The sequence below is a fragment of the Lottia gigantea genome, assembly GCF_000327385.1.
Source record: "Lottia gigantea unplaced genomic scaffold LOTGIsca_155, whole genome shotgun sequence".
Lineage (NCBI taxonomy): Eukaryota > Metazoa > Mollusca > Gastropoda > Lottiidae > Lottia > Lottia gigantea.
In genome coordinates, this window is record NW_008707882.1 from 345766 (window position 1) to 369798 (window position 24033).

At 31.1% G+C, this 24033-nt stretch overlaps 1 protein-coding gene across 1 annotated transcript; it reads right to left on the minus strand.

Moving 5' to 3' along the window:
- Positions 1-2064: 2064 nt before the first annotated feature.
- LOTGIDRAFT_173316 (hypothetical protein) lies at positions 2065-2721 on the minus strand (the record flags this gene model as incomplete). Its single annotated transcript, XM_009050788.1, has 1 exon — positions 2065-2721. One exon carries the CDS (start codon positions 2719-2721, stop codon positions 2065-2067), a length of 657 nt encoding a protein of 218 aa, XP_009049036.1.
- Between the last annotated feature and the right edge of the window lie 21312 nt (positions 2722-24033).

The following is a 24033-nucleotide window of genomic DNA, read 5'->3' on the forward strand; positions in this document are numbered from 1 at the left end:
AATGTTGGTTTTACAATGTACTGGGTTAAAAAAATCACACTTACAGTCGGTAGTGGATCAGACATTGCAGTTAGATAATGGATATTGCAGGCAAATGTTTCAAAATCTTACTAAAAATCTTATTGAAACAATAAAAACTGTCTTGTTAGTCACCAATTTGTTACTTTTTACACTCGCTGTTATTGAGTTGTTTCATTGGAAGAGTTTTTTTTGTGTCACCTAATGGCTTTAGATTGTAATATCATTCAGATCACTCCATTGATAAAGTGATGAACACATGAGATCTGTGAAGAATTCAATTGCATATTATTAAAGTGTTAAAATATTGTTGAATTGACATGGTGCACATTTCTTTCTTTGAACTGAATGGAATGTTACAATTAGACAATTTTATTTCAATTCAATGTTTTAAACTTTCTCACTGAAATGCTTCTACAAATTAGTAAATAATAGTAAGTAAATAATGGTAGTCAATAAATAACTCATTCAAAATTAAATACAAGTTCAGGATCTAACTATGCTAACAAAATCATACTATACAAAGCTCAGAGAAGCTTTCACTAGAAGCTGCAATCAGACATGACTGGCAATTGGTCAAAATGATCCCCCCTTTACATTAGATACTTATTGTGTAAATGAGAATATTTTATCATGGCCTGGTCTGGATTGAGAACAACACACTTTAAGGCAACTTGGTGTAAGGTTTTATGAGATAATTCTCTTATAGAAGCACTGGCCTAGGTCACAAGTAGTAGCATTGGAAAACGTCAATTTGATAGGAAATTACCTACCCCTGTTTTGAAAGGCTACAAAGATTTCTTGTAAAGATTAGCCAACTTGGACATCTAGATAGTTTGATATCCTAATGAACTCAAAACTAGAACAGAAATTGACATTTCTATTCATAGTTCACAGACAATTTGTAAAGACGAACTATTATTTTAATAGAGAAAGTGCAACGTGAAATTGAATTGGATTGTGTGTAGAATCTTCAATAGAATACAGTTTTCCCTGGGGACATGCTGCAGTGTGTTTTCTTTAAATCATTCTAATTTTAACACATAATTCTTCAGTGTTAGTTTAAATACTTGTCAACCAGAACAAGATCTTAAAAAAACTGAAACCACAGCACTTGATTGAATTAAAGTGAGAATGTCTATAAATAGTTTAAAATTGTTAACATGAGTATAATAAACTGTTTGTGTGATGTGTCTATAAACACTTTGATACTTTATTTAATTCTCGCAGGTTTATTTGCTCCCTGAGTGTTGTAAGAAATTTAATGCAAAGAATGTAGTGGGAGTAGAAAAATATATGGTAACTTATTTAGGACATGTGGCAATTTGTATCATTTGTATTGTATGTACATTAAACAAATACTCCCTCTTAGAATGAACATTAAAATAAAGATTTTCAAACTTGGCCAATAAGCGTATATATTCATCCTTGGATCTACCAAGTGCCATAACTCTACAACAGAAATCCTCTATAATCTGATAAATCCTTAAAAGTACTCATTTGTTGAAAAATGTTAATTAATAATTACTTTGTTTTATGGATTTACTGGATTCTGTTGCATATTCATGACACCAAGTAAGTTCATTGATGAATACTCCAAATTGAGAAGTTTCATGTACATTCTAAGAGGTAAGGGGAATATATCTTTACAGGTTGATAGTTTGAAAACAAATGTCCTCAGAAACTCACTCCTAAATGAGCCACCATAGTATTGTGATAGCATGGGAGTATCGGGTGGGTTTAATCATCTGTGAAAATATTTTAAATTAATTTGAAAAGTTTGAGGGATGATATTTAAGAAATATCTCATGATATTAAGTGCATACTTTAGAAGCTGATTTAGCTGACTGCATGCATGACGATTTTTTTTGGATGTTGATTTTGCACACATTCAAAATGACATCTGTAACACAAATGACACATGTCACAATGTTGATCCTTGCCTATACCAAACCAACAAATTCATATAAAAAAAATTAACTGAAAATTTGAACCCATGCTTAAAAATGTTTGTAGTTTCAGGTATGATGATATTAAAGATGAATATCAGACATTGGACGAACTCAATTTCAGAGATTTGATGTGATTCATTGCTTCACCAGGGAAAGGCATGTCAACATTGGGACCAGCATGATTCACTGTAATACCAGGGAAAGGCCTGTCAACATTGGGACCAGCATGATTCACTGTGATACCAGGGAAAGGCCTGCCAACATTGGGACCAGTATGATTCACTGTAATACCAGGGAAAGGCCTGTCAACATTGGGACCAGCATGATTCACTGTAATACCAGGGAAAGGTCTGTCAACATTGGGACCAGCTTGATTCACTGTAATACCAGGGAAAGGCCTGTCAACATTGGGACCAGCATGATTCACTGTAATACCAGGGAAAGGTCTGTCAACATTGGGACCAGCTTGATTCACTGTAATACCAGGGAAAGGCCTGTCAACATTGGGACCAGCATGATTCACTGTAATACCAGGGAAAGGCCTGCCAACATTGGGACCAGCATGATTCACTGTAATGCCAGGGAAAGGTCTGTCAACATTGGGACCAGCATGATTCACTGTAATACCAGGGAAAGGTCTGTCAACATTGGGACCAGCGTGATTCACTGTAATAACAGGGAAAGGCCTGTCAACATTGGGGCCAGCTTGATTCACTGTAATAACAGGGAAATGTTGAGTCTCAATAGCCATTGCCCTGCAATCTGTGACATGAAGGACCTGTAACATGTAATAATATGGTTTTGTCTTATCAGAATCACTGGACCATCCATATCCACCAGCATCAGAGAGGGCAAAACAGTGTCGCAAAGTCCAAAGATATTATCTTGATTGATATCAGGTAGGAACCTTGGATCTACATATATCAGATAAAAAAAATTGTCTCTTCCTTTCCAGAATGTTATACTCACATAAATATCAGTCAGTTTTACTCTTATCTGATCATCTTGATTCAAAATTCAAGATTAACTTCTGTATTTATGACCAATGGCATATAAATCTCAGCTTGCATTTCGATAGAAAAAATATGTTATAAAGAAATGCACTAAAAAGTATTGAGTATTTCAACTTCTATGAATATGGTGTGTATTAAATAATAAAATACAAAGTAATAACTGGTTTATTGAGTAAAATAATGAATGTTTAAAAGTTTAATATCAAAACATTGGTGGCTATAAAGTTGAAGATAGATCATTTTAGTCTAAAATAGCTACCGTAATCTTTTCAACTTGTTTTTCAGTGCACTAAGTAGATTTTTACGACATATTTGTCTTGGTATAATGATGAAACAGGATTTCATGTCTGGACGTTCCAATGTTATTTTCTGGATGATCTAACATCAATGATAGCGTCTGATAAGGTCATGTCATTATATGATCTATTTTCATGAATACTAAGATTCAAGTTCAGCCACTTTGATAAATCACCCATTTTCTTCCCCACCAAAGACTTGATCAGTTTCATTTTGAAGGTGAACAGACTTTACTTGATGAATAATTCACCATTGTAATATGTTCACACATTATTTTAGTTCTGAAATAAAAAATGAAGAATAAAATCTTGAAATGAACAAATTACAATCAGCTCAGCAGCAAAATGGTCAATAGCTCTAAGGTCAGAAGCGAAAGTTGGTAACTCCAGGTCTGCAGTTATAGAGTCAATATCTCAGAAGTGAGAATCGATAGCTCCAAGGAAAGAAGTAAGAGTCAATAGCTCAAGGTCAGGGGCAAGAGTCAATAGCTCTAATGTCAGAGGCAAGAGTCGCTAGCTCTAAGGTCAGAGGGGAAAGTCCATAGCTCCATGGACAGGGGCAAGAGTCAATAGCTCCAAGATCAGAGGCGAGAGTCGATAGCTCTAAGGTCAGAGGTGAGAGTCGATAGCTTTAAGGTCAGAGTCAATAGCTCCAATGTCAGAGGCAAGAGCCGCTAGCTCTAAGGTCAGAGGCAAGAGTCCATAGCTCCATGGACAGGGACAAGAGTCAATAGCTCCAAGATCAGAGGTGAGAGTGGATAGCTCTAAGATAAGAGGTGAGAGTGGATAGCTCTAAGGTCAGAGGTGAGAGTCGATAGCTCGGAGGACAGAGGTGAGAGTCAATAGCTCGGAGGACAGAGGTGAGAGTCAATAGCTCGGAGGACAGAGGAAAAGGTCGATAGCTCCATGGACAGGGGCAAGAGTCACTAGCTCCAAGTACAGAGGTGAGAGTCAGTAACTCCAAGATCAGAGGTGAGAATCAATAGCTCCAAGATCGGAGGTGAGAGTCAATAGCTCCAAGATCAGAGCCGATAGCTTTAAGGTTAGTTGTGAGAGTCGATAGCTCTAAGGTCAGAGATGAGAGTTAATAGCTCCAAGATCAGCTGCTAAATAAATAATAGCAGCAAAGTCAGCAACTAGATAGTTATTAGCTACAGCAGCTATAGAGTTAATTACTCTAATGTCAGCAGCTATAGAGACAATAGCTCCAAGGTTTGAAGCAAAGGTCAATAGCTCCACGGTCAGAAGTGAGAGTCAAGGATGGAGCCACCCCAATAGCTCTAAGGTCAGAAGCCATATAGACAATAGCTCAACAGACAGCAGCTGAAAAGGTCTGGAATGACTAGAAGTACTTTTATCAGTTTTCTAGATTATCTTTCATGTAGGTCTACATTAATAAGAGCCACCACTTGAGCCTATCCTTGTGTTTATTACAAGTTAAACATAGATATGCATAGTGAACATATTAAAAACTATAAAAACAGATGTTATCAGCCTCCCACATGTAAGGATATGGTACATTAACATGTTAGAGGTGTGAGACACCTACTGTTTTATCATCTTGTATCACACTATGTCACTCATCTCAACATATTCTTAGTCACCTTGTCTAACTACATTTTTCACATCTTAACAACTACCATTCCTGTCATTTTAATGTGCACCTAGATAAATATGATCTTATAATCATCCGGTTCCCAATCTGGGGTGTTTTCACCCTCTGGCGGTGTGGGACTAGGGTGTCATGGGTGTAGAAGAATTTATTTTGAATTGAGGAGCACTTCACATCATCACATGCTGAAAATGTGGATGAAACAGAGTTTTAGGGGTGTGAAAAGTCCAGGTGATTGCTTCAGGGGTGTGAAGGCTGAATAGGTTTGGAACCACTGTTCTAATCCATGATTCTCAACCTGAGGTATTTTCACCCCTTGGGGTGTGGGACAGGGGTGTGATCAGGAGCATGGTTTTCAGTCAGTGGATGTTTAACAGTCACGACTATGGATGAAACCTAGTCCAATTGGGATCTGGGGAGTATTGTGATTACCTCAAATATAAAATTATACAATTTACAACATTCTGAGAGTGTTCGGACATCAAATGATTACTCTGAGGGTGTGAGAACTGAAATAGTTAGAACTAATCTCATTTGATCACAGGATACCAATTCCACCTGGGATTGCCAGCAAACACCAGAAGGGGTACCTGATATGCTTCTTAGACAACTATTAATTGTAAATATCAGATTCAGACCTCTGTTTATTGTGGAGACAATTCAGGACTTTTAAAGACTTTCAGCTGACCTATCGTGGATGAGGGGGTACCAGGATAGCTGAAATTTAGTTTTATTTTAGCATGATAAAGGGGTTATATCGTTTCCATATTCATGAGACTTCTATAATGGTTGGATAAAGTTATTCAAACAAAAATGCAAATGAAGTTGATAAGACTTCATGGGTCTCATGAATTGAAGTAAGATTTAAAATTCCACGCACTCCTAGGGCAGATTTGGGCCAATCAGGTGCAGAGTGGTGGGTGACGGAAAGTAAAACTGAGTTTTATTCAAGAGTCACCCCCAGAGGGTGAAAACATTATGGAGAAATCCATCAGCCCATAGGATGCAAAGCATTGGGTGTAAAACTCCCCTTCGTTAAATTAATCAGCAGTAAATAAGAAGATAAAAGAACACGAGAAGTTATCAGGTACAGGGCAGGTCTCATATAACCTTCATCACAGCATTTAAACTTCATCATAAATAAATAAAACAACATATTTAATACATCTATTACGGCTTTATTATTTTAATTAATAAATACTACAGCTTTTCTTTGTCTGTTTTCATTTAAATTTGGCAATCATTTTAATTCCTGACAAACATTTTCTTTAAGTTTAATCATTATTTAAACATTGTGCAGGGTTCTTATAAAAACAAGATTTGGCAGCTAGTCAGATTTGAAGAAGCAAGATAAACTGTCTGAGAGAAAATTTCAATAATCAGAATTTTTATTCAGAATCTAGAATAACATTAAAATCAGTTTTAGACAACATAGTGAGACGATTTTAAATGTCTCCCACACAAGAAGTATGTTTTGTTTTTGGTAAGAACCATGCTTATGTTTGTCCACCCGAATATAGAAGGTAATTTCATAGATTATCAAACATCTTAAGGATTTTTGACACTATAGATCTCCTATTGAGTATAACGACAAAAAACAATTGAAGTCCATGGATATGGTACACTATTTCATGGAATCGTCCCACACATTTTTGATTTCAGACAAATGAGACCTTCTATCAAGCATAATGCAAAAAAAACCAAAAACCATTATGCATTATTGAACTATGTATATGATATATTAACATAACTTAACTACCTTTCACTTATAAATCTTACCTTCACCTGTATAACAAAATCTGTGCTAAGATAATTCCCGGAAAAATTTCATATAATTCAAGTTTATTGAAAATCTGAAAATATCCGTGTTAAAAATCATTTTTTGTTCATTACATAAACTATCTGTCAATAACATTTCTTCGTAAAAATTGGAAATTTAAAATACAAAATAATAAAATTAAGTGGTAAAATTGAAGGCAAGTTTTTCGAGAAACTGTGATCTAGTCTTGTATTAATAAAGTTAATATGAAAGATTATAAATCAGATAAACAGTTTACTACTTAATCCACCTTATGTCCACAAATCTTATATTTAGATATACTCTTATATTTATATCTTTAACAAATCGTTTAATAGGCTAGGAAACACTTGACATTCCTGATTTTTGTTAAGGTTTTTTTATTGTGTAAGGTTTTTGTTAAGGTTTCTGTGAAGATTTTTGTTGCTTAAGGTTTTTGTTATATCATAAAGATAAGATATTTGAAGTCAGGTCTTACATATCTGTCATAAATACCGTTATGTTCATTATATTCTTAATATTGTAAACAGTTCTTTGTATGTAAACAAATATGACACATACTTTCAAGCAATAAGTTTTATCAGAAAATCTTAAAAAACGAATTATATATCATTTTATGTAATGAGTTTTATCAAACAAGTTTTTAATTGTTATTTTCCAAGCAAGGTAAATTTTTATTCAAAATAGTATAAAAATTACAAAAAACCACAAAAATTGTATGTACATTTAGCTACCATTGTGTGATGGTAATTCAAATTGCACAAAAGCACTTGATTATTAATTATCATTTTTGCCACAGATCAGAATGTGCAATTTAGAATAGTATTGATGTGGCCTTCATTATTTCTGAACCATTAAGAGTGTTCACCTAATCAATATATTTATGAAGTTTTCTATCATAAACACAATAATGTGTGTAAATAGGTTTCTAGACCAGAATTTTTATTAACTTCTTAACATTGTGTACCTTACTACATAAATTTCTTCATCAAGTAATAAGAATGACATTTATAACACTGGGATTATGTCAGATGTATTTACTCAATAAAAACTGTTCAAACATCCAGAACAAAGGTTTGGCTGGCCTGTTGTCTACAGTCATTACAAAACACTCTTTTAATTACAGTTTCTGGACAATAATAACTTGGTCTATTACATCACGAATACGACTTTTAATTACTATATCTAGACAATAATAACTTGGTTTATTACATCACAAATACCACTTTTAATAACTATATCTAGACAATAATAACTTGGCCTATTACATCACAAATACCACTTTTAATTACTGTATCTAGACAATAATAACTTGGTCTATTACATCACAAATATCTCTCTTAATTACTATATATATATAGACAATAATAACCTAGTCTATTACATCACAAACATCACTTTTAATTACTATATCTAGACAATAATAACTTGGTCTATTACATCACAAATACCACTTTTAATTACTGTATCTAGACGATAATAACTTGGTCTATTACATCACAAATATCTCTTTTAATTACTATATATATAGACAATAATAACCTAGTCTATTACATCACAAACATCACTTTTAATTACTATATCTAGACAATAATAACTTAGTCTACTACATCACAAATACCACTTTTAATTACTGTATCTAGACAATAACAACTTAGTGTATTACATCACAAATACCACTTTTAATAACTATATCTAGACAATAATAACTTGGTCAATTACATCACAAACATCACTTTTAATTACTAAATAAAGATAATAATAACTTGGTCTATTACATCACAAATACCACTTTTAATTACTATATATAGACAATAATAACTTGGTCTATTACATCACGAATACCACTTTTAATTACTGTATCTAGACAATAATAACTTGGTCTATTACATCACAAATACCACTTTTAATTACTATATATAGACAATAATAACTTGGTCTATTACATCACAAACATCACTTTTAATTACTGTATCTAGACAATAATAACTTGGTCTATTACATCACAAATACCACTTTTAATTACTGTATCTAGACAATAATAACTTGGTCTATTACATCACAAATACCACTTTTAATTACTATATCTAGACAATAATAACTTGGTCTATTACATCACAAATAGTACTTTTAATTACTGTATCTAGACAATAATAACCTAGTCTATTACATCACAAACATCACTTTTAATTACTGTATCTAGATAATAATAACTTGGTCTATTACATCACAAATATCTCTTTTAATTACTATATATATTAGACAATAATAACCTAGTCTATTACATCACAAACATCACTTTTAATTACTATATCTAGACAATAATAACTTGGTCTATTACATCACAAATACCACTTTTAATAACTATATCTAGACAATAATAACTTGGTCTATTACATCACAAATACCACTTTTAATTACTATATATAGACAATAATAACTTGGTTTATTACATCACAAATACCACTTTTAATTACTATATATAGACAATAATAACTTGGTCTATTACATCACAAATACCACTTTTAATTACTATATATAGACAATAATAACTTGGTCTATTACATCACAAATACCACTTTTAATTACTGTATCTAGACAATAATAACTTGGTCTATTACATCACAAATACCACTTTTAATTACTGTATCTAGACAATAATAACTTGGTCTATTACATCACAAATACCACTTTTAATTACTGTATCTAGACAATAATAACTTAGTCTATTACATCACAAATACCACTTTTAATTACTATATATAGACAATAATAACCTAGTCTATTACATCACAAATACCACTTTTAATTACTATATATATAGACAATAATAACTTGGTCTATTACATCACAAACATCACTTTTAATTACTATATATAGACAATAATAACTTGGTCTATTACATCGCAAATACCACTTTATATTACTGTATCTAGACAATAATAACTTGGTCTATTACATCACAAATATCACTTTTAATTACTGTATCTAGACAATAATAACTTAGTCTATTACATCGCAAATACCACTTTTAATTACTGTATCTAGACAATAATAACTTGGTCTATTACATCACAAACATCACTTTTAATTACTGTATCTAGACAATAATAACTTGGTCTATTACATCGCAAATACCACTTTTAATTACTGTATCTAGACAATAATAACTTGGTCTATTACATCACAAATACCACTTTTAATTACTGTATCTAGACAATAATAACTTGGTCTATTACATCACAAATACCACTTTTAATTACTATACCAAGACAATAATAACTTGGTCTATTACATCGCAAATACCACTTTTAATTACTATATCTAGACAATAATAACTTGGTCTATTACATCATGAATATCACTTTTAATTACTGTATGTAGTCAATAATAACTGTCTATTACATCACAAATATCTCTTTTAATTACTATATATATAGACAGTAATAACTTGGTCTATTACATCACAAATACCACTTTTAATTACTATATCTAGACAATAATAACTTGGTCTATTACATCACAAACATCACCTTTAATTACTATACCAAGACTTGGTCTTTTAATAGTACTTTCAATTGAGGTTGCACAACTATCTGGCACCATATCTTCAATACTATTTGGTTTAATATTTATACCATTAAATCAATATCAATATATAATATATTTATCTAATTTTCCATATCTTATTTCTCACTAATTACAGAAGAAGTCTGGCCCTCAAAACTTTGGTAAATTTACACAGAAATTCAAATATCTCGAAAAACATCATTAAAAACCTCTACTGAACTTATTGATAGCGTTGAAATAAACAAATTGAATTTGTCTTGGATGGGGTTTAACAAGTTTTATTAAAAGGACAGAGACATACAAGTTAAACAATTTATAGGTTCTCATCTATCTGAATTAGTCTACACACGTCCACAACTGGAGAGAAATTTGTCTGATGTTACTTAATCAGAATAGAAATTGAGTAAGAACTTGAGACTTGGTCAATTGTAACAAATAGACTAGAGTGAGCATATGTGTTATTTGATAAAGTTTAGATATAAAATACAAATATTCTTTATTGTTATTGACTGACAGGTCATGTCTGGAATCTCAAGAGAAAAATGTCAGTAGGATGAGAACATGAGAATGGCCACTGGGTAGAGACTAGCTAAAAGTCAAGTCAAGTCATATATATTTTTCACTTTTCTTGGTTTTAGAAATATATAAATAGTTACAGATTTTACCTAACAAAATACTTTACCAATTTAATTTATTTAGACAATCTGAATAAGATACAAAGTTTCAAAACTAAATTACCAAGTAGGGCCAAGTGCTTTAGAAAGATAAGTATGGCTTGTACATTGTGCAAGGTAGCAATTGGAGTCAAGGTATTAGCTGAATGTTGTACTAATTGTAACATTTATAAAAGTGTATGTATACAATTGTTTAGGCCCAATCATGCAATGCCTTATAACATATAACTTCAAATAATTACATACTCTATCAATGCAATACAAAATAGAAGAAGAAGAATAAAACATCCCTTTTAATTCCTTTCTGATCTCCATCAACAGCAATTTATTCTGAATTAATCATTATACAGTGTGTAAATCAATTGCATTTAACTAATTTGTCTTGATTCCATGCAACTAACAACATTCAATGCACCAATTTAACATCTCAATTAATTGAAGAAACTTAAGAAAAGAAATGCTATAAAAACTGATTACATGGAAACAGCGAAACAAGTTCAACTATTGAAATGGACCAGACATAGAAAGAAGATAGAAAACTCCATCTCTGTAAAGAAATATAACAGTGAATAGATGTGAATTTATTTGATTCTGATCTGATGTAATTCTAGGTTTAATCATTTCTTTACACCATGAGTATGGTAATCTTTATAGTTATATTGTCGTTCAATAGCTGCAGTGATTTGATGAAAAACAGAATTTCAGCATGGAGAATAAAAACTTTTCTGTTACATAATAATGAATAGGAGCATGTCAATGAGGACATTAACCAATTTCTAACTGGCTGAATATCTTTGATTCAATAGTACAAGTCTGGTCATTCACATCAGGGTTGTTGTTAAAACATTTCCCCTGCCAGACAAATTAGCACATCAATTAATCACTGTAAAATTCAATTATTAAAGCAATGACCGCCATTTCCGTGGTTTTATTTGGGCAATGAATAAAACTGCATAAAATGAATAAAACTGCATAAAATGAACAAAATTTTGTTAAATATACCTCGAAACTAGAAATGTTTCTGAGACTAAGGTAAAATTGGTCTACAGGATGGTGATAATAAATTATAACCAAAAATATAATCTACACCATTTGCTGATCCAATCAATCCTGACAGTCCAAAAAAATCCTGAACCACCATTCTCATAATAAACTTTTACAATAAGAATTTGAGATAAGTGTGGAATTATTCTTTGCAAATACCATACTAAAGACAAAATGATTCGTATGATTTTTTGAAAAACAGATAATAAGGAGATCCAATTATCCATGCCTGGTGAATAAACTTCAATCAGAAGCCCTGATGCAAGTTTATTAGTTACTTGAAATGCAGAATGCAATCCAATCTTTTCAACTCAACAATATGCTTTATTCTTTTCACACAATTCACCATGTTCTAGTATCCCAAATTACTAGAGTATTCCTATATATTGTTCAATATGTTGATATTCTGACCCTGAGCTGTAAGAAATCTCTATAATCTTCTGTTATAAGAAAATTGTTAGTTTGTAGCAATTAGTTTTATTATATCAGTATCTAGATACTATCTTTATACTAAAATACCAATTTATTTTATACTTATATAAGTAGCTAAACCTCTACAAATTGGTGCTTAACCAACAGATTACTAAAGGCAATATTTATCTCTGTTTTTTTTTTTTTACCAAGGTTATTCAGTTTTCTTGATTTGAATATTTTTTTGGGAAAATCAAAAGTTATTAAAGCAGAATACCCAACAAAACATACATATTGTAACAGTGAAAACCAGGGACAGGGACACCTCTACAATATGAATTGATATTCAAAAAATACTAATTTGTAGTCTTCGTTATCAAAATGCTAAAAATGTGCAAACTTAGAAAGAAGTTCAAATTTTTGGTACTGGGCAATTTAAAAACAATTGCTAAGATGGTGACTAGATATTGATTTTATGCTAAATCTGTATATTAATACCTTTGCTATCTGGTAGTCCCTTTTTATAACACAAATTAAATAAGACATACATAGTGCTTTGAACATAACCATACTAGATATTAACTATATAAAAATAATTACTGATCAAAAATATATCTTAATATTCATAGTCATATTCTATACATTATTTAGTTGACCTGATTTTCTCTTTTCAGACCTTCCTTGACTAATATTCTTTATATCTATATTGGATAGTAATAGAACTAGACAATACCAGTAACACCACCTACCAATTAATACCTATGGTCATCAACTCAGGTGAAAAAAAGGGCTGGACCCTGAATGGTTAAAGAATTTAAAATTTAATTGTTTGGTTTTATTTAATAGAAAAAGGTATTTAACCTGAAAGCTTATATTATTTGAACTTGAACTCCTCTTGGTCTTCAACACACACAGCTTTTACTACAGTAATGATAATGAAACAAATCGGTTATCAGATTTTAGGTTTATGTTGAATCATAAATACATCAGAAAAACTTGACTAAATATGGTTTCTCAATAAATAAGATAATTATTACCGATAGATACTTCTTAGAATATTTATCACTTTCAATGTTTTATAATGTAATGTGCTTAACACACCATCATCATGAATATAATGAATACAAAACAATTAAGAAACATAAGTATGAAAAGGTAACAATATATAACGACAACAATGTAACACAGAGTCAATAGATGTATCAGAGAAGCTCAGTTGATAATCCACCAGGTTTTAAAGCATAGGGCAGATCCTAAGCAACCCTCGCATATCTCAGTTGGAAAGGGCACGTTTGATTTGAATCAGGCTGAAAGATTTGATATCCTTTTCCTAACCGATAATTATCATTGGTTAATTGAAAGTGATTGAAGAAGTGAAAGTGCACCAAAGGAAACCTGCACAAGGATATTTATTTCATGATCATGGAATTGGTTTATAGTTGAGGAATTGCATTGATATCCATTAAGAAAACCTTTCTGAACTTGGGCCTCCTTTTCTATTGAAGAAGTGAAAGCACACCAAAGGAAACCTGCATAGCGAAGACACATTTATTTCATGACCATAAAATAGCAACTATTCAAAATTCTCATTCATAAAACCCTACTTTGAGCATTGCCTTTTAGGCACAGATTTTGTAGCTAATAATGATAAACATATTGTGTGTGAACCCTCTTAATACTGATATAAATAATTTACATGCCTTGCAACCTCCAGTTTTTCCCATTATTCTGTTTTTATTCACAAAAACATGTAATTGTTATAGTAAATTGATAGTTATCATGAAAACTGCATTGTAAGAGAAAAGATAACAAATCTACTTGGTGAGATAATAAAAATAGTACAAGATAAAAGAAATATTGTGATTTTATTTCAAAGAAATGTTTGTATTTGTCAAGGTTGCTCTAGGTTATATTCAAATTCATCTCAAAATATGTATTTGAAGTACAGTTTCGGCTGAGGGCTTTCATTATAAGTAAATAACTTCAAAGAATTTTAAAAATACATGTTTCAAATTATACAGATTGATATTAATGTTTTCAAATGTACTATATTGAAACATCTTGTAAATGTTAAGATACTATTATTCTTCTCTTTATCTTGCAATTCAAAGTCATTGGAGGAGCTCATAGTTATTGTATATATATTTAATTTCATTGAATTGTTGATACACCTACCAATTAAAGGGGTACAAAATATTTTAGAAGAGAAATTATATTTCATATGAATGGACCTATGATTTCGAACCAACATTTGTAATATTTAGATACTACTATCTTATGAATTAGAGAGATTCATCCAATTTTAACTCATTTGCTATCTATAGGATAAAAAGTTCTCTTTTAAGGTTCTATAACACAGTCAATTATAGTTTCTTTACATTATGTCCTTTGCTAGGATTCATTGAGCGATATGGCTGGTGTGAGTTCTTATTTTGATCGGTGTGTGAAAGACTGATGACCTTGAATAAGTCATCTTGACTCATAATTCCAGATAACCAGCTGCAAATAGCTACGGATAATCCAGGAAAGTTAATGTCAAGAGGTTTGGTCAAGGATCAGCTGGTAGAAAGGATCCTTTGTGAACCTCAATTGTTATCCTTGTAAAATATAGTCCATTCTATCTACTTAATTTACAAAGCATTTTTTGCCAGACCTTGGCTCCTTTTTAATTTTTACCACTGATAAAACTGTGTATATGGTAAGCCTATCACTCAGGATTTGGTGACTGTGGGTTCTAATTTCAATCAGCATGTGAAAGTCTGATAACTTTCAATAAGTCATCTTCACACATAATTCCAGTCAAAAATCCACCAAACTTACAAAGCTTGTTCTAAAAGACTTTTTGTTCCTGTTGATTTTTACCAATGATAAAATAGTGTATACAGAAATGTTATCAGTCAGTATTTTTTTGTTAACTGCACGTTTGAAGAAATGTTGTGTAATCTTTATAAAGACTGGTTGACAGGTGTGATATTTACACAGGATTAAGATAATCCTTCCTTGTGGATCAATCTAATCCATCCTAATCCCAATTTATTACAAATTCTATATTCTCGTTGCAAAATGTTTCAGGGTTTTTTCTGGTCTAAGAAATTACGTTAATAATAAAATAGAAGATATAAATATCAATATCATTTTTACTTTTCAGATTGATCAATGAACTTTAGTTTGCTTCAAAGATTTATTTTAAAGTATGTAAATCACAATGAAGAAAGATGGATTTATAAATTTCAATAACTAATGGTTTTCTTCCTATAAATGAAAATCTATCCATTACAGTATTAGTATATCTTAGATGGACAACATTGATCATTTCCAATGAACCTGGTATTTACTCTGGTCAAACATTTCTGCCAATAATTTGAACAAAACATTTCAATTCAGAAAATCTCCACCAGCAAAATCATTTTATATGTTAGTTATAACATAATTCATAGAAACTCTATAGTGGAGATTGAATATTTGAACATTAGATGGACAATAAGAGGAATGGTCAAACATTTCTGCCTTTCAAATGAAAAAGAAAAAGTAAAAAAAAAAAGGAATTCAAACAAAAAAACAGTCAAAAATCATTTGTGTTAATTATAATATAATTCATAGAAACATTATACTGGAGATTAAATATATGAACATTAGATGGACAATAAGAGAAATTATTAATGAAAGATAGGTGATTGTTATCTTTGATACTATATATTGATAGTTATCACTTTAAATGGTGTTTAATATACATTATAGCTACTATTATACCATATTAACTTTACCAATAATAATACCTTCAAACAGTCTTTATCAATTATTCAACATTTTTCAAACCACAGTTTTTATTGCTTTTATTTCATGAATGGAATTATTTGATAGTAGTCTATTGCTAACGGTTGCTAATTTTCTGAAAGGCTTGAGTAACTTTATAGATTTTTGCTGCAGGGTGCTGCCATTAAACCATTCTTTTTTATGTTAACATAGAATAGTAATCTATAAAAAACCGTTGGTTCCATATCAATCATGAGCTCTATATTGAACTTGTCTGGAACTAATAGACATTCAGAATGGTTATTAGAATACTTGGTTTCATGCATTTTGTTACCTTTTTTAGTGCATTACAGCAGCATAATATCTGATTATTTTTTATATCCAAATAACAGTTTTTAATTGCCCTGGACATAATGGTTAGTGTAACTTGATGAAAAGAAATTATATTATATGTGGCTACTGTTTGATTTCTATTCTTGATTTTTAGGGGTCCACTTTTGATTTTGGGAAAAATAAATCAGACCTTATCTATAATCTTTATCAATTAAAATCAATCAAAATTAGCAAAGAAAATCAAAACCTTGATTGTTATATTCAAAATATGATCCAACCTGGAGTTTTTAATCTATTTTTCGAATATCTATCTTACGAAATTTATCCCAAGAAAATTAATCATCGAAATTGACTAAAAAATATCAACAAATAATGACAACAATAGACACAGATATCTTTACCTGCATTATCATAAAATTGTCATTAATAACAGGGAAATTTAATTAAAATTGATTGAAAACTGTGTTGTTGACTGTTGTCACGGTAATTAACAATGTACATTTATGATACGGGATTATTTTAACATGTACCTGACAAAAGAATCATATTAAAATTGGAATAAATTAGTTTTAATGATGATGATTAGTTATTGTAGGTGAAGGGAACAAAATAAAAATCAATATAAATTGACGTTAGGATATAGTTAAGTGTTATCATGTCACTGTGTCTCAATGTCAGAAAACAAGCTAATCTGTCCCAAACTTCCAGAGCAAACATGCAAAATATATGACACTTTCAAAGTTGCTTTTGAACAAACTTATTTCCTATGATTTAATAAAGCTGAAAATATGCCCTAAAATTTATACCAATATACCCTCCTTAATATTGGTTAAATGGATTGTTTTCTAATCACAAAGTCTTTATGTGATACAGCATATTTGATTTAAACCTCAGTTGAAATAGAATTGCAAGAACCACAGACGTCTGATTGGAAATTGGAATGGTGGAAATTGATGCTATCAGTGTACCTCATACACATAAAAAATAGAAAACCTCTTTACAATCCCTTTAAAAGGTTGAGCATGGCAAATAGGAAATTTTGTGTAAATATTCAGTCTATACAATTGCCGATTATTTTATCTCGCAGTCATAATAATTCATCAGAGATTACTGACCTTCCACTATCAATCTTTTATCATTGTAAATAAATGAGGATTTTATTGGGGAATTTTGAGAATTTTTGTTTCTTGTAGACAGTTTCACAAGACATAGTCAGACTTAGGTCATTGATTACTTTAAAAATATTCATAACTACAATTCAACTGATCCATCTTGCAATAGAATTCAATCTTTTAACAGATTTTAAATGAGTTTTTGTCGTTTTCAGTCCTAAAACAAACAGACTGCAGGGTAGAGTTTAGGCCGATATGGTTAATTCCGTTAATCAAAATCTTGTACAAAAAAATGTGTAGTAGTTGATTCCTCCAAAGAGAAGTACCATCAAGTGTTTGAAAAGAGTAAGCATGGCAGGTGTTTTGAAAAGAGTAAGCATGGCAAGTGTTTTGAAAAGAGTACGCATGGTCTGCTTCGCACAACACCCTCCACTACCTTATAGGTCAACATCATTAGATCAAATCAAACCAATTTATGCCTGACTAAACAAATCAACAAAGATAACATGTGTGATTGAATCTTTCTAAGGAACGTAAAAATTATGATGCCTTGGACAGTGCTTCAGAGAATCACCTTGGTGTTGGGTTTTACCCACTAATATCATGATACAGTACAGTGATGAATGCTATTCTGTTGAGTCAATTGAAGAATCTGTATGAATATATAGTGTGAAATATTATAGAGAACACCAGAAATTGTCTAGAATAATTATGTTGTAATCAAACAGAGAATTCAAGACTTCAGACTAATCAGACGCAGAACTAGCATTGTAGGCTGAAAATAGGTCAGTTGTATTAAGATCGCATAGCATGAAACTTTGAATAACAACATGATTCAAGGTGTTTTAATATTGCTAATTTCTATATTCTATATTCAAATATGTCAAGAGAGTCAAAGTTCTCAGACAGTCTCTCTTTCAACAAAATTCTTGGCAGTGGAATAGCGAGTTGGATTGTCATCTACTGGGTGAGTAGGTGCCGTGGGTTCAAATCCTCCTCAAGGTAAGAAAAATTCTGATTCCTGTGCTAGTGCTTGCGAGAGTTGGCTAGGTGTTAGCTCTCATGAAGACCAAAATAATAATACAGACTATACAGCTTCTAATCAGCCGAATTTTCATTATGAAAACTTGATCCTGTGAGAAAAGTTGTGGAGTGGTGTGGCCTGCAAGCTTTCACCTATATATTGCAATTCAATTTAATTACACACGAAATTTGGCTATTACTAGTACATTACAAAACTTGCTTATATGTTTAATTTATTTTTCAAAAGAAGGACGTAAAACTCCATTCATTTCATTTCATTTATTTTCCAGAAATTAAGATTTTAATCTTGTGTCTTTGTAAGTTATTACTGTTTGAAAATTACTAATTTAATTGTTGGCAGTTGAGCTTCAAATTAATAAGCTTCAGCACTAATATGCCTGAATTTCAAATATCGAATCCAATCATAAGAAGGAACTTTTATTAGTTTTAATGAAGCTGTAGAGTTTTTTTTATTTAAACTGAGTAGTGATGAACACTAAGTAGAATATCAATGTCAAAGCCCAAACAAGTTTTTAAAATGTCACCAGTTAATTGTAGAATAGAACTGCAGGTTTGACATGGATGTTAAATATCAACTTCATGTTTAATGTGTGTATTGTCTCTATGATAACAGTATAATTGGAGAACTATCAATAACGCCTATCTATATACTGATCAATTCCTTCCTTCCTTATCTCCCTTTATAATACATCTATTAAATCACTAAAACTTTGAAGCATTTTACATATTGGGGGCAGGGGGCTGGTTGCTTTGGAAACATCTCAACCTATATTTTGCTCATCTTGGAAGTCCCCTATGAATATCGCCTGATTTTTTGCACTTTTAATGAAATGGATGGATGGAGAGCAAATTCAATGAACGATTTGTACCAATTTAATCCTGAATGTTGTACATCATCTGGAATTACCTGTATAATAATAAAGCCCCATTCTGTTATTCTGCCCCTATAAAAAAAACTACTGGTATGATATAATATAAGATGACCTGTATGATAAACAATACAATATAATAAGGCTTACCTTTACACTAGGGTCAGTATTAAATCTGGCTGCCAAATAATCAGATATAAACCTTTTATATAACACCTTTATTTGCCCTGAAATATATAAAATATTACATTATAGTATAAATATTTAATAGTAATGTATTAAGTGATTCAAAGATTTTTTGCCGATTCTCAACATTCAACTTCCATGTCAAGATATTTTAGTGTCAAGATTGTAGTTTTAGCAATAGCTTAATAAATGATATTTTTATGTTACCAATCGTTACCAGAATCTGAGATATAGATATCTTCATCAGGGTTAGGCTATAGTCAATATGTTATCACACCATGCTTACTCTTTTCGAAACACCTGATGGCACTTCTCTGTGGAGGAGTACACTACTTAAATATTTTACTCTTGATTTTGCCATGCTTTGGATGATATTTTGATTAACGGAATTGCCTTGCTTGTACAGATTTTTTTTATCAGACAGATTAAAATTTCGAGCAAAACACAGATGTATTTTCGTCCTGTAAGATATTTATAATCCTTTGGTTATCTTTTAGTGAGTTTCTGATTCCAAATAAATGACTGCTTAGCATCTTCTTAATTGTACTAATTCTAATATAAAAGCTCAATCAAAATGAATTTGAATCAATGACAAGAATGTCTATGAGTCTGTCAATGTGAAAACAAGGTGCAGATTTGTCTGTACAGTAGAAGATGCCTCCACCTCCCACTTTGATACCTACAGTATTGTCTGGCCAGAAGAATGATTCTTTTCTCACGTTCTCTATGTTTTATCAGATGGCAGAAAAACAAAAACTTGGTACCACAAATACATTCAAACATATTAAAGATGTTTTCCCATATTTCTGATATTGGTATGTTAGTAAAATTGGTTTCTAATGATCTTTGATTTACAGCTTGGGTAGATAAATATTTTGGCAATGGAAATAACCATTCATCAAAATTGTATACAATGTCTTGAGGTCATTACTGCATCATTAAGAATGAGTTTTATGCTCTGTGAATCTGATCTAAGTAGAAAATGCCATGCCATGTACAATGAAGCAAATATTTAAAAGACATTCTTAAGACAGTGTTTATTTTCTATTTTCAATTGTGTACGTAGTGTGATGTTTTTTTTTGCAAGTTGTTATATTTTGATTAAGTGTCTTAAGTTTGACGTATGACCAGCGAATTGGTATCAATCCATGATCTTATCCTAAATCATTCAGATTGCTAATATCAGATCTTCTATGGAAGATTTGGTTTATATTTTGATAGATTTGGTCTCTAGGTCTTTATTTGTAAGAGTAAGTAGTATTTGTGCTATTGGGAATCATCCTTTAATTGATGAAGTTGAATTGTATCTAAACATTAGTTAGTTTACATGTTGGAATTGAAAATACATTAGTTTTGCTGTGTAGAAGATATTGGCAAGTGGTCTCTGAGGAATTCCTGGCATTCACTCAAGAAAATTTTAATTACATTACGATGCATTTTAAAAATGAAAACACAGAAGAAAACTGTTGGATATCAGGTAAAAAATCTTTATAACTCCACACACTGCCGTCAATTTACAGTGTAATAAATTATACAGTCAGTGGCTTGCTTCTACATTTCACGGCACTTAACCACACAATACAGTCTTGTTCATTAGGCTGATAGAATCACACTCTAGAGCAGGGGTCCATTGACTTGAACCCAAAAGTGCAAATCAATATTGAAATGCACCAGAGAATACCATAAAGTTATGTTCTGTTACATAATGTGATCTCCACCCCTTTATGTCGCTAAGGGTTATCAAAATGTACCACAAAGATACACTGATACATAGATTTGTATCCGTATCCAGGGTAGACCTTGCTGAGAATGCCTCTTTTTGCGTTAATGAGAGCAATGTAGTTTTTGCAAAAATGCAATCCACCATATTGAAAAAGCAACTTTAATATATCAGATTTTAAGTGTCTTTTTATCCATTAGGCCTAATTATATCAAATTTACCTCGACCCCCTTTGCCTCACTTTAAATTGGATTGCACTAAAGCCAAGCCTTTTGTATAAAATCATTGCAAGGTATTTTTGAGCTGCTATTAATTTAAATCTGGCAAATTCAACCAAAACAACAGCTTCTATTGAAGATATGATTACATTTCTACTAGCTACATAACATACTGATTTCTATTACAACTATACATTTAATCATCAAAATGTACTACAAAATGCAATTACATAATCAGTGTTATACAACCAATAATTATAGCATGTAGATCGATTTAAAAAAATATATAACATGTTTTGATACAACAAGAATCAATTATAGAGTCAAGATAAGACAAGGTCCATGTCGCAAAAACTGTGTTATACAATTATGTTATATGATTATAATATCAATTGATATCTAATTACTACTCAATTAAACAATTAATATAATGATAAGATTCTCCTAGAATACAACCAAACAGCATGTTTTGATACCTGTAATATCAATTACTGTTCACACTTCTATCATTATAAATTATATAACTTCATCAATATTGTGATAAGATAGTAAAATGTAAAATTTGATACATGATCTTCTATCTTCAAGGTAAACAAACATTATACAATTTATAATCATTTTATTGATATAATTTAAGCATGCCAGTAGTAACATTTATCAGTCGGGCAAAAAAATGGATTACACTCTACACCATTGCCCCTTTGGAGGTCTGACTACAGGCCTGAATTTTATAAAATGTGTAGATTCATCTATTAATTATTGAACTAAATCACTCTTTGTAAACTTTTTGATGAAAATTTACAAACTCATTTATTCATAATCTGAATACAATCTTAGAAAAGATGTGGAAACATTCATTAATTATTGAATTAAATTAAACGATTCTACAACACATGACATTTGACATCTTTGAGAAACTAAAGAATACCTGCACAGTCTAAGACAGAAGAACAAATCTATGTAAAATTCATTAACAAAACATAACAGGAACATAATGTAGCTATGTAAATAATCTTTTCAGTGACAACATAATTTCTTCAGAGAAAATCCAATTCACTCCATGCAATATAAGCAATAACAGGATACATGAAGCGAGAAGTTATCTATAGCTATATATGGAGTATGGAATAATTGCGTTATCCATGAGGAAACTATTACATAATTTATTCATTCAATTTCAGACCAGGAGAAGAAAAATAATCAGAAGAAAAATATATTGATAACAGTAAATATTCTTATATAAATAAAAAAAATAAACAGATTTTATGTCTGCCAAGAAAAATACAAGTGTTAGAACTCTTATTTTCCAATCCGAAGTGAAAAACAGATATTTTATCTCACATCCATTTTATACTATCTAGAACGTTTTAGTTTTAATCTGATTTCTTATCATTTGCAATTATCAATTCCAGTTTACTTATTTAAAAATGTCTAGTAGTGTTTTGGTGGAGTTGATTCCACCTGTTCAACTGTCTGTTAGATTGACGGAATGACTAATATCACCAACCATAGATTCAAGGTCAACTAGTCTCTGCTGGTAACAGCTAAATATATTGAAGGTGAAATTCTTGTTAATTTTATATTAATAGTTAACAGTTGTTGGTTGGTTGATGAGACAGTTGTCTAATGGAAAATATATACAGCTATTTATCTATAGAACTATCGCTGCATTAGACAATTTACTATAAGATTGCATCTATTCAACTACAGAACTATGCATAGATAATTTCAGACTAAATGTAAGAAAAGACAAAAATATCGAGCACAGGGCAATATGTTCTGTGCCACAGTCATTTACTTGGTTACATTGAACAAATGGTGATCATGGGTTCTAATCTTAATTGGCTTGTAATAGTTTGGTGAGCTGGAATAAATAATCTTTCCTTATTATTCCAATTGGCCCATCTATAAACAGGTACAGATCAAACAGAAAAGATATATGCCAAGAAGTTTTACCAAGGACAAGCTTGTAGAAAGGGTCCTAGTGCACTTAAGTCGTAACATATGTTTTCCTTCAAGAATGGGCCTACTTGATAACATTTATGTCACTCTTGATTATATTTGAGAATAGAGGTCCTTTGTTGCACTATGATCACCTCCAAGACAAGTGTCCTCCAACTTAATGATTCAATGTTGTAGCAGAGATAGAGAGGAAATGAAAAGTTCATACTAGAATCATCATTGTTTTGTATTTTATTTCTACAAAAAATTTTGACACACAAAGCAAATCATTTTCTTTCTGTTCCATTTTAGAGGAAAGTCAAATTTCAGTCAACAAATGGATAGCTACAGCTTCAAGTTAGCTTCATATACTGTTTTTGGTTGGTAGTCAGCAGAAGCTGATATAGCAGACCAGTTAGTTACTGTTAGTCCTGGTAGTCTAATCAATTGGATACAATGATACTGTTGG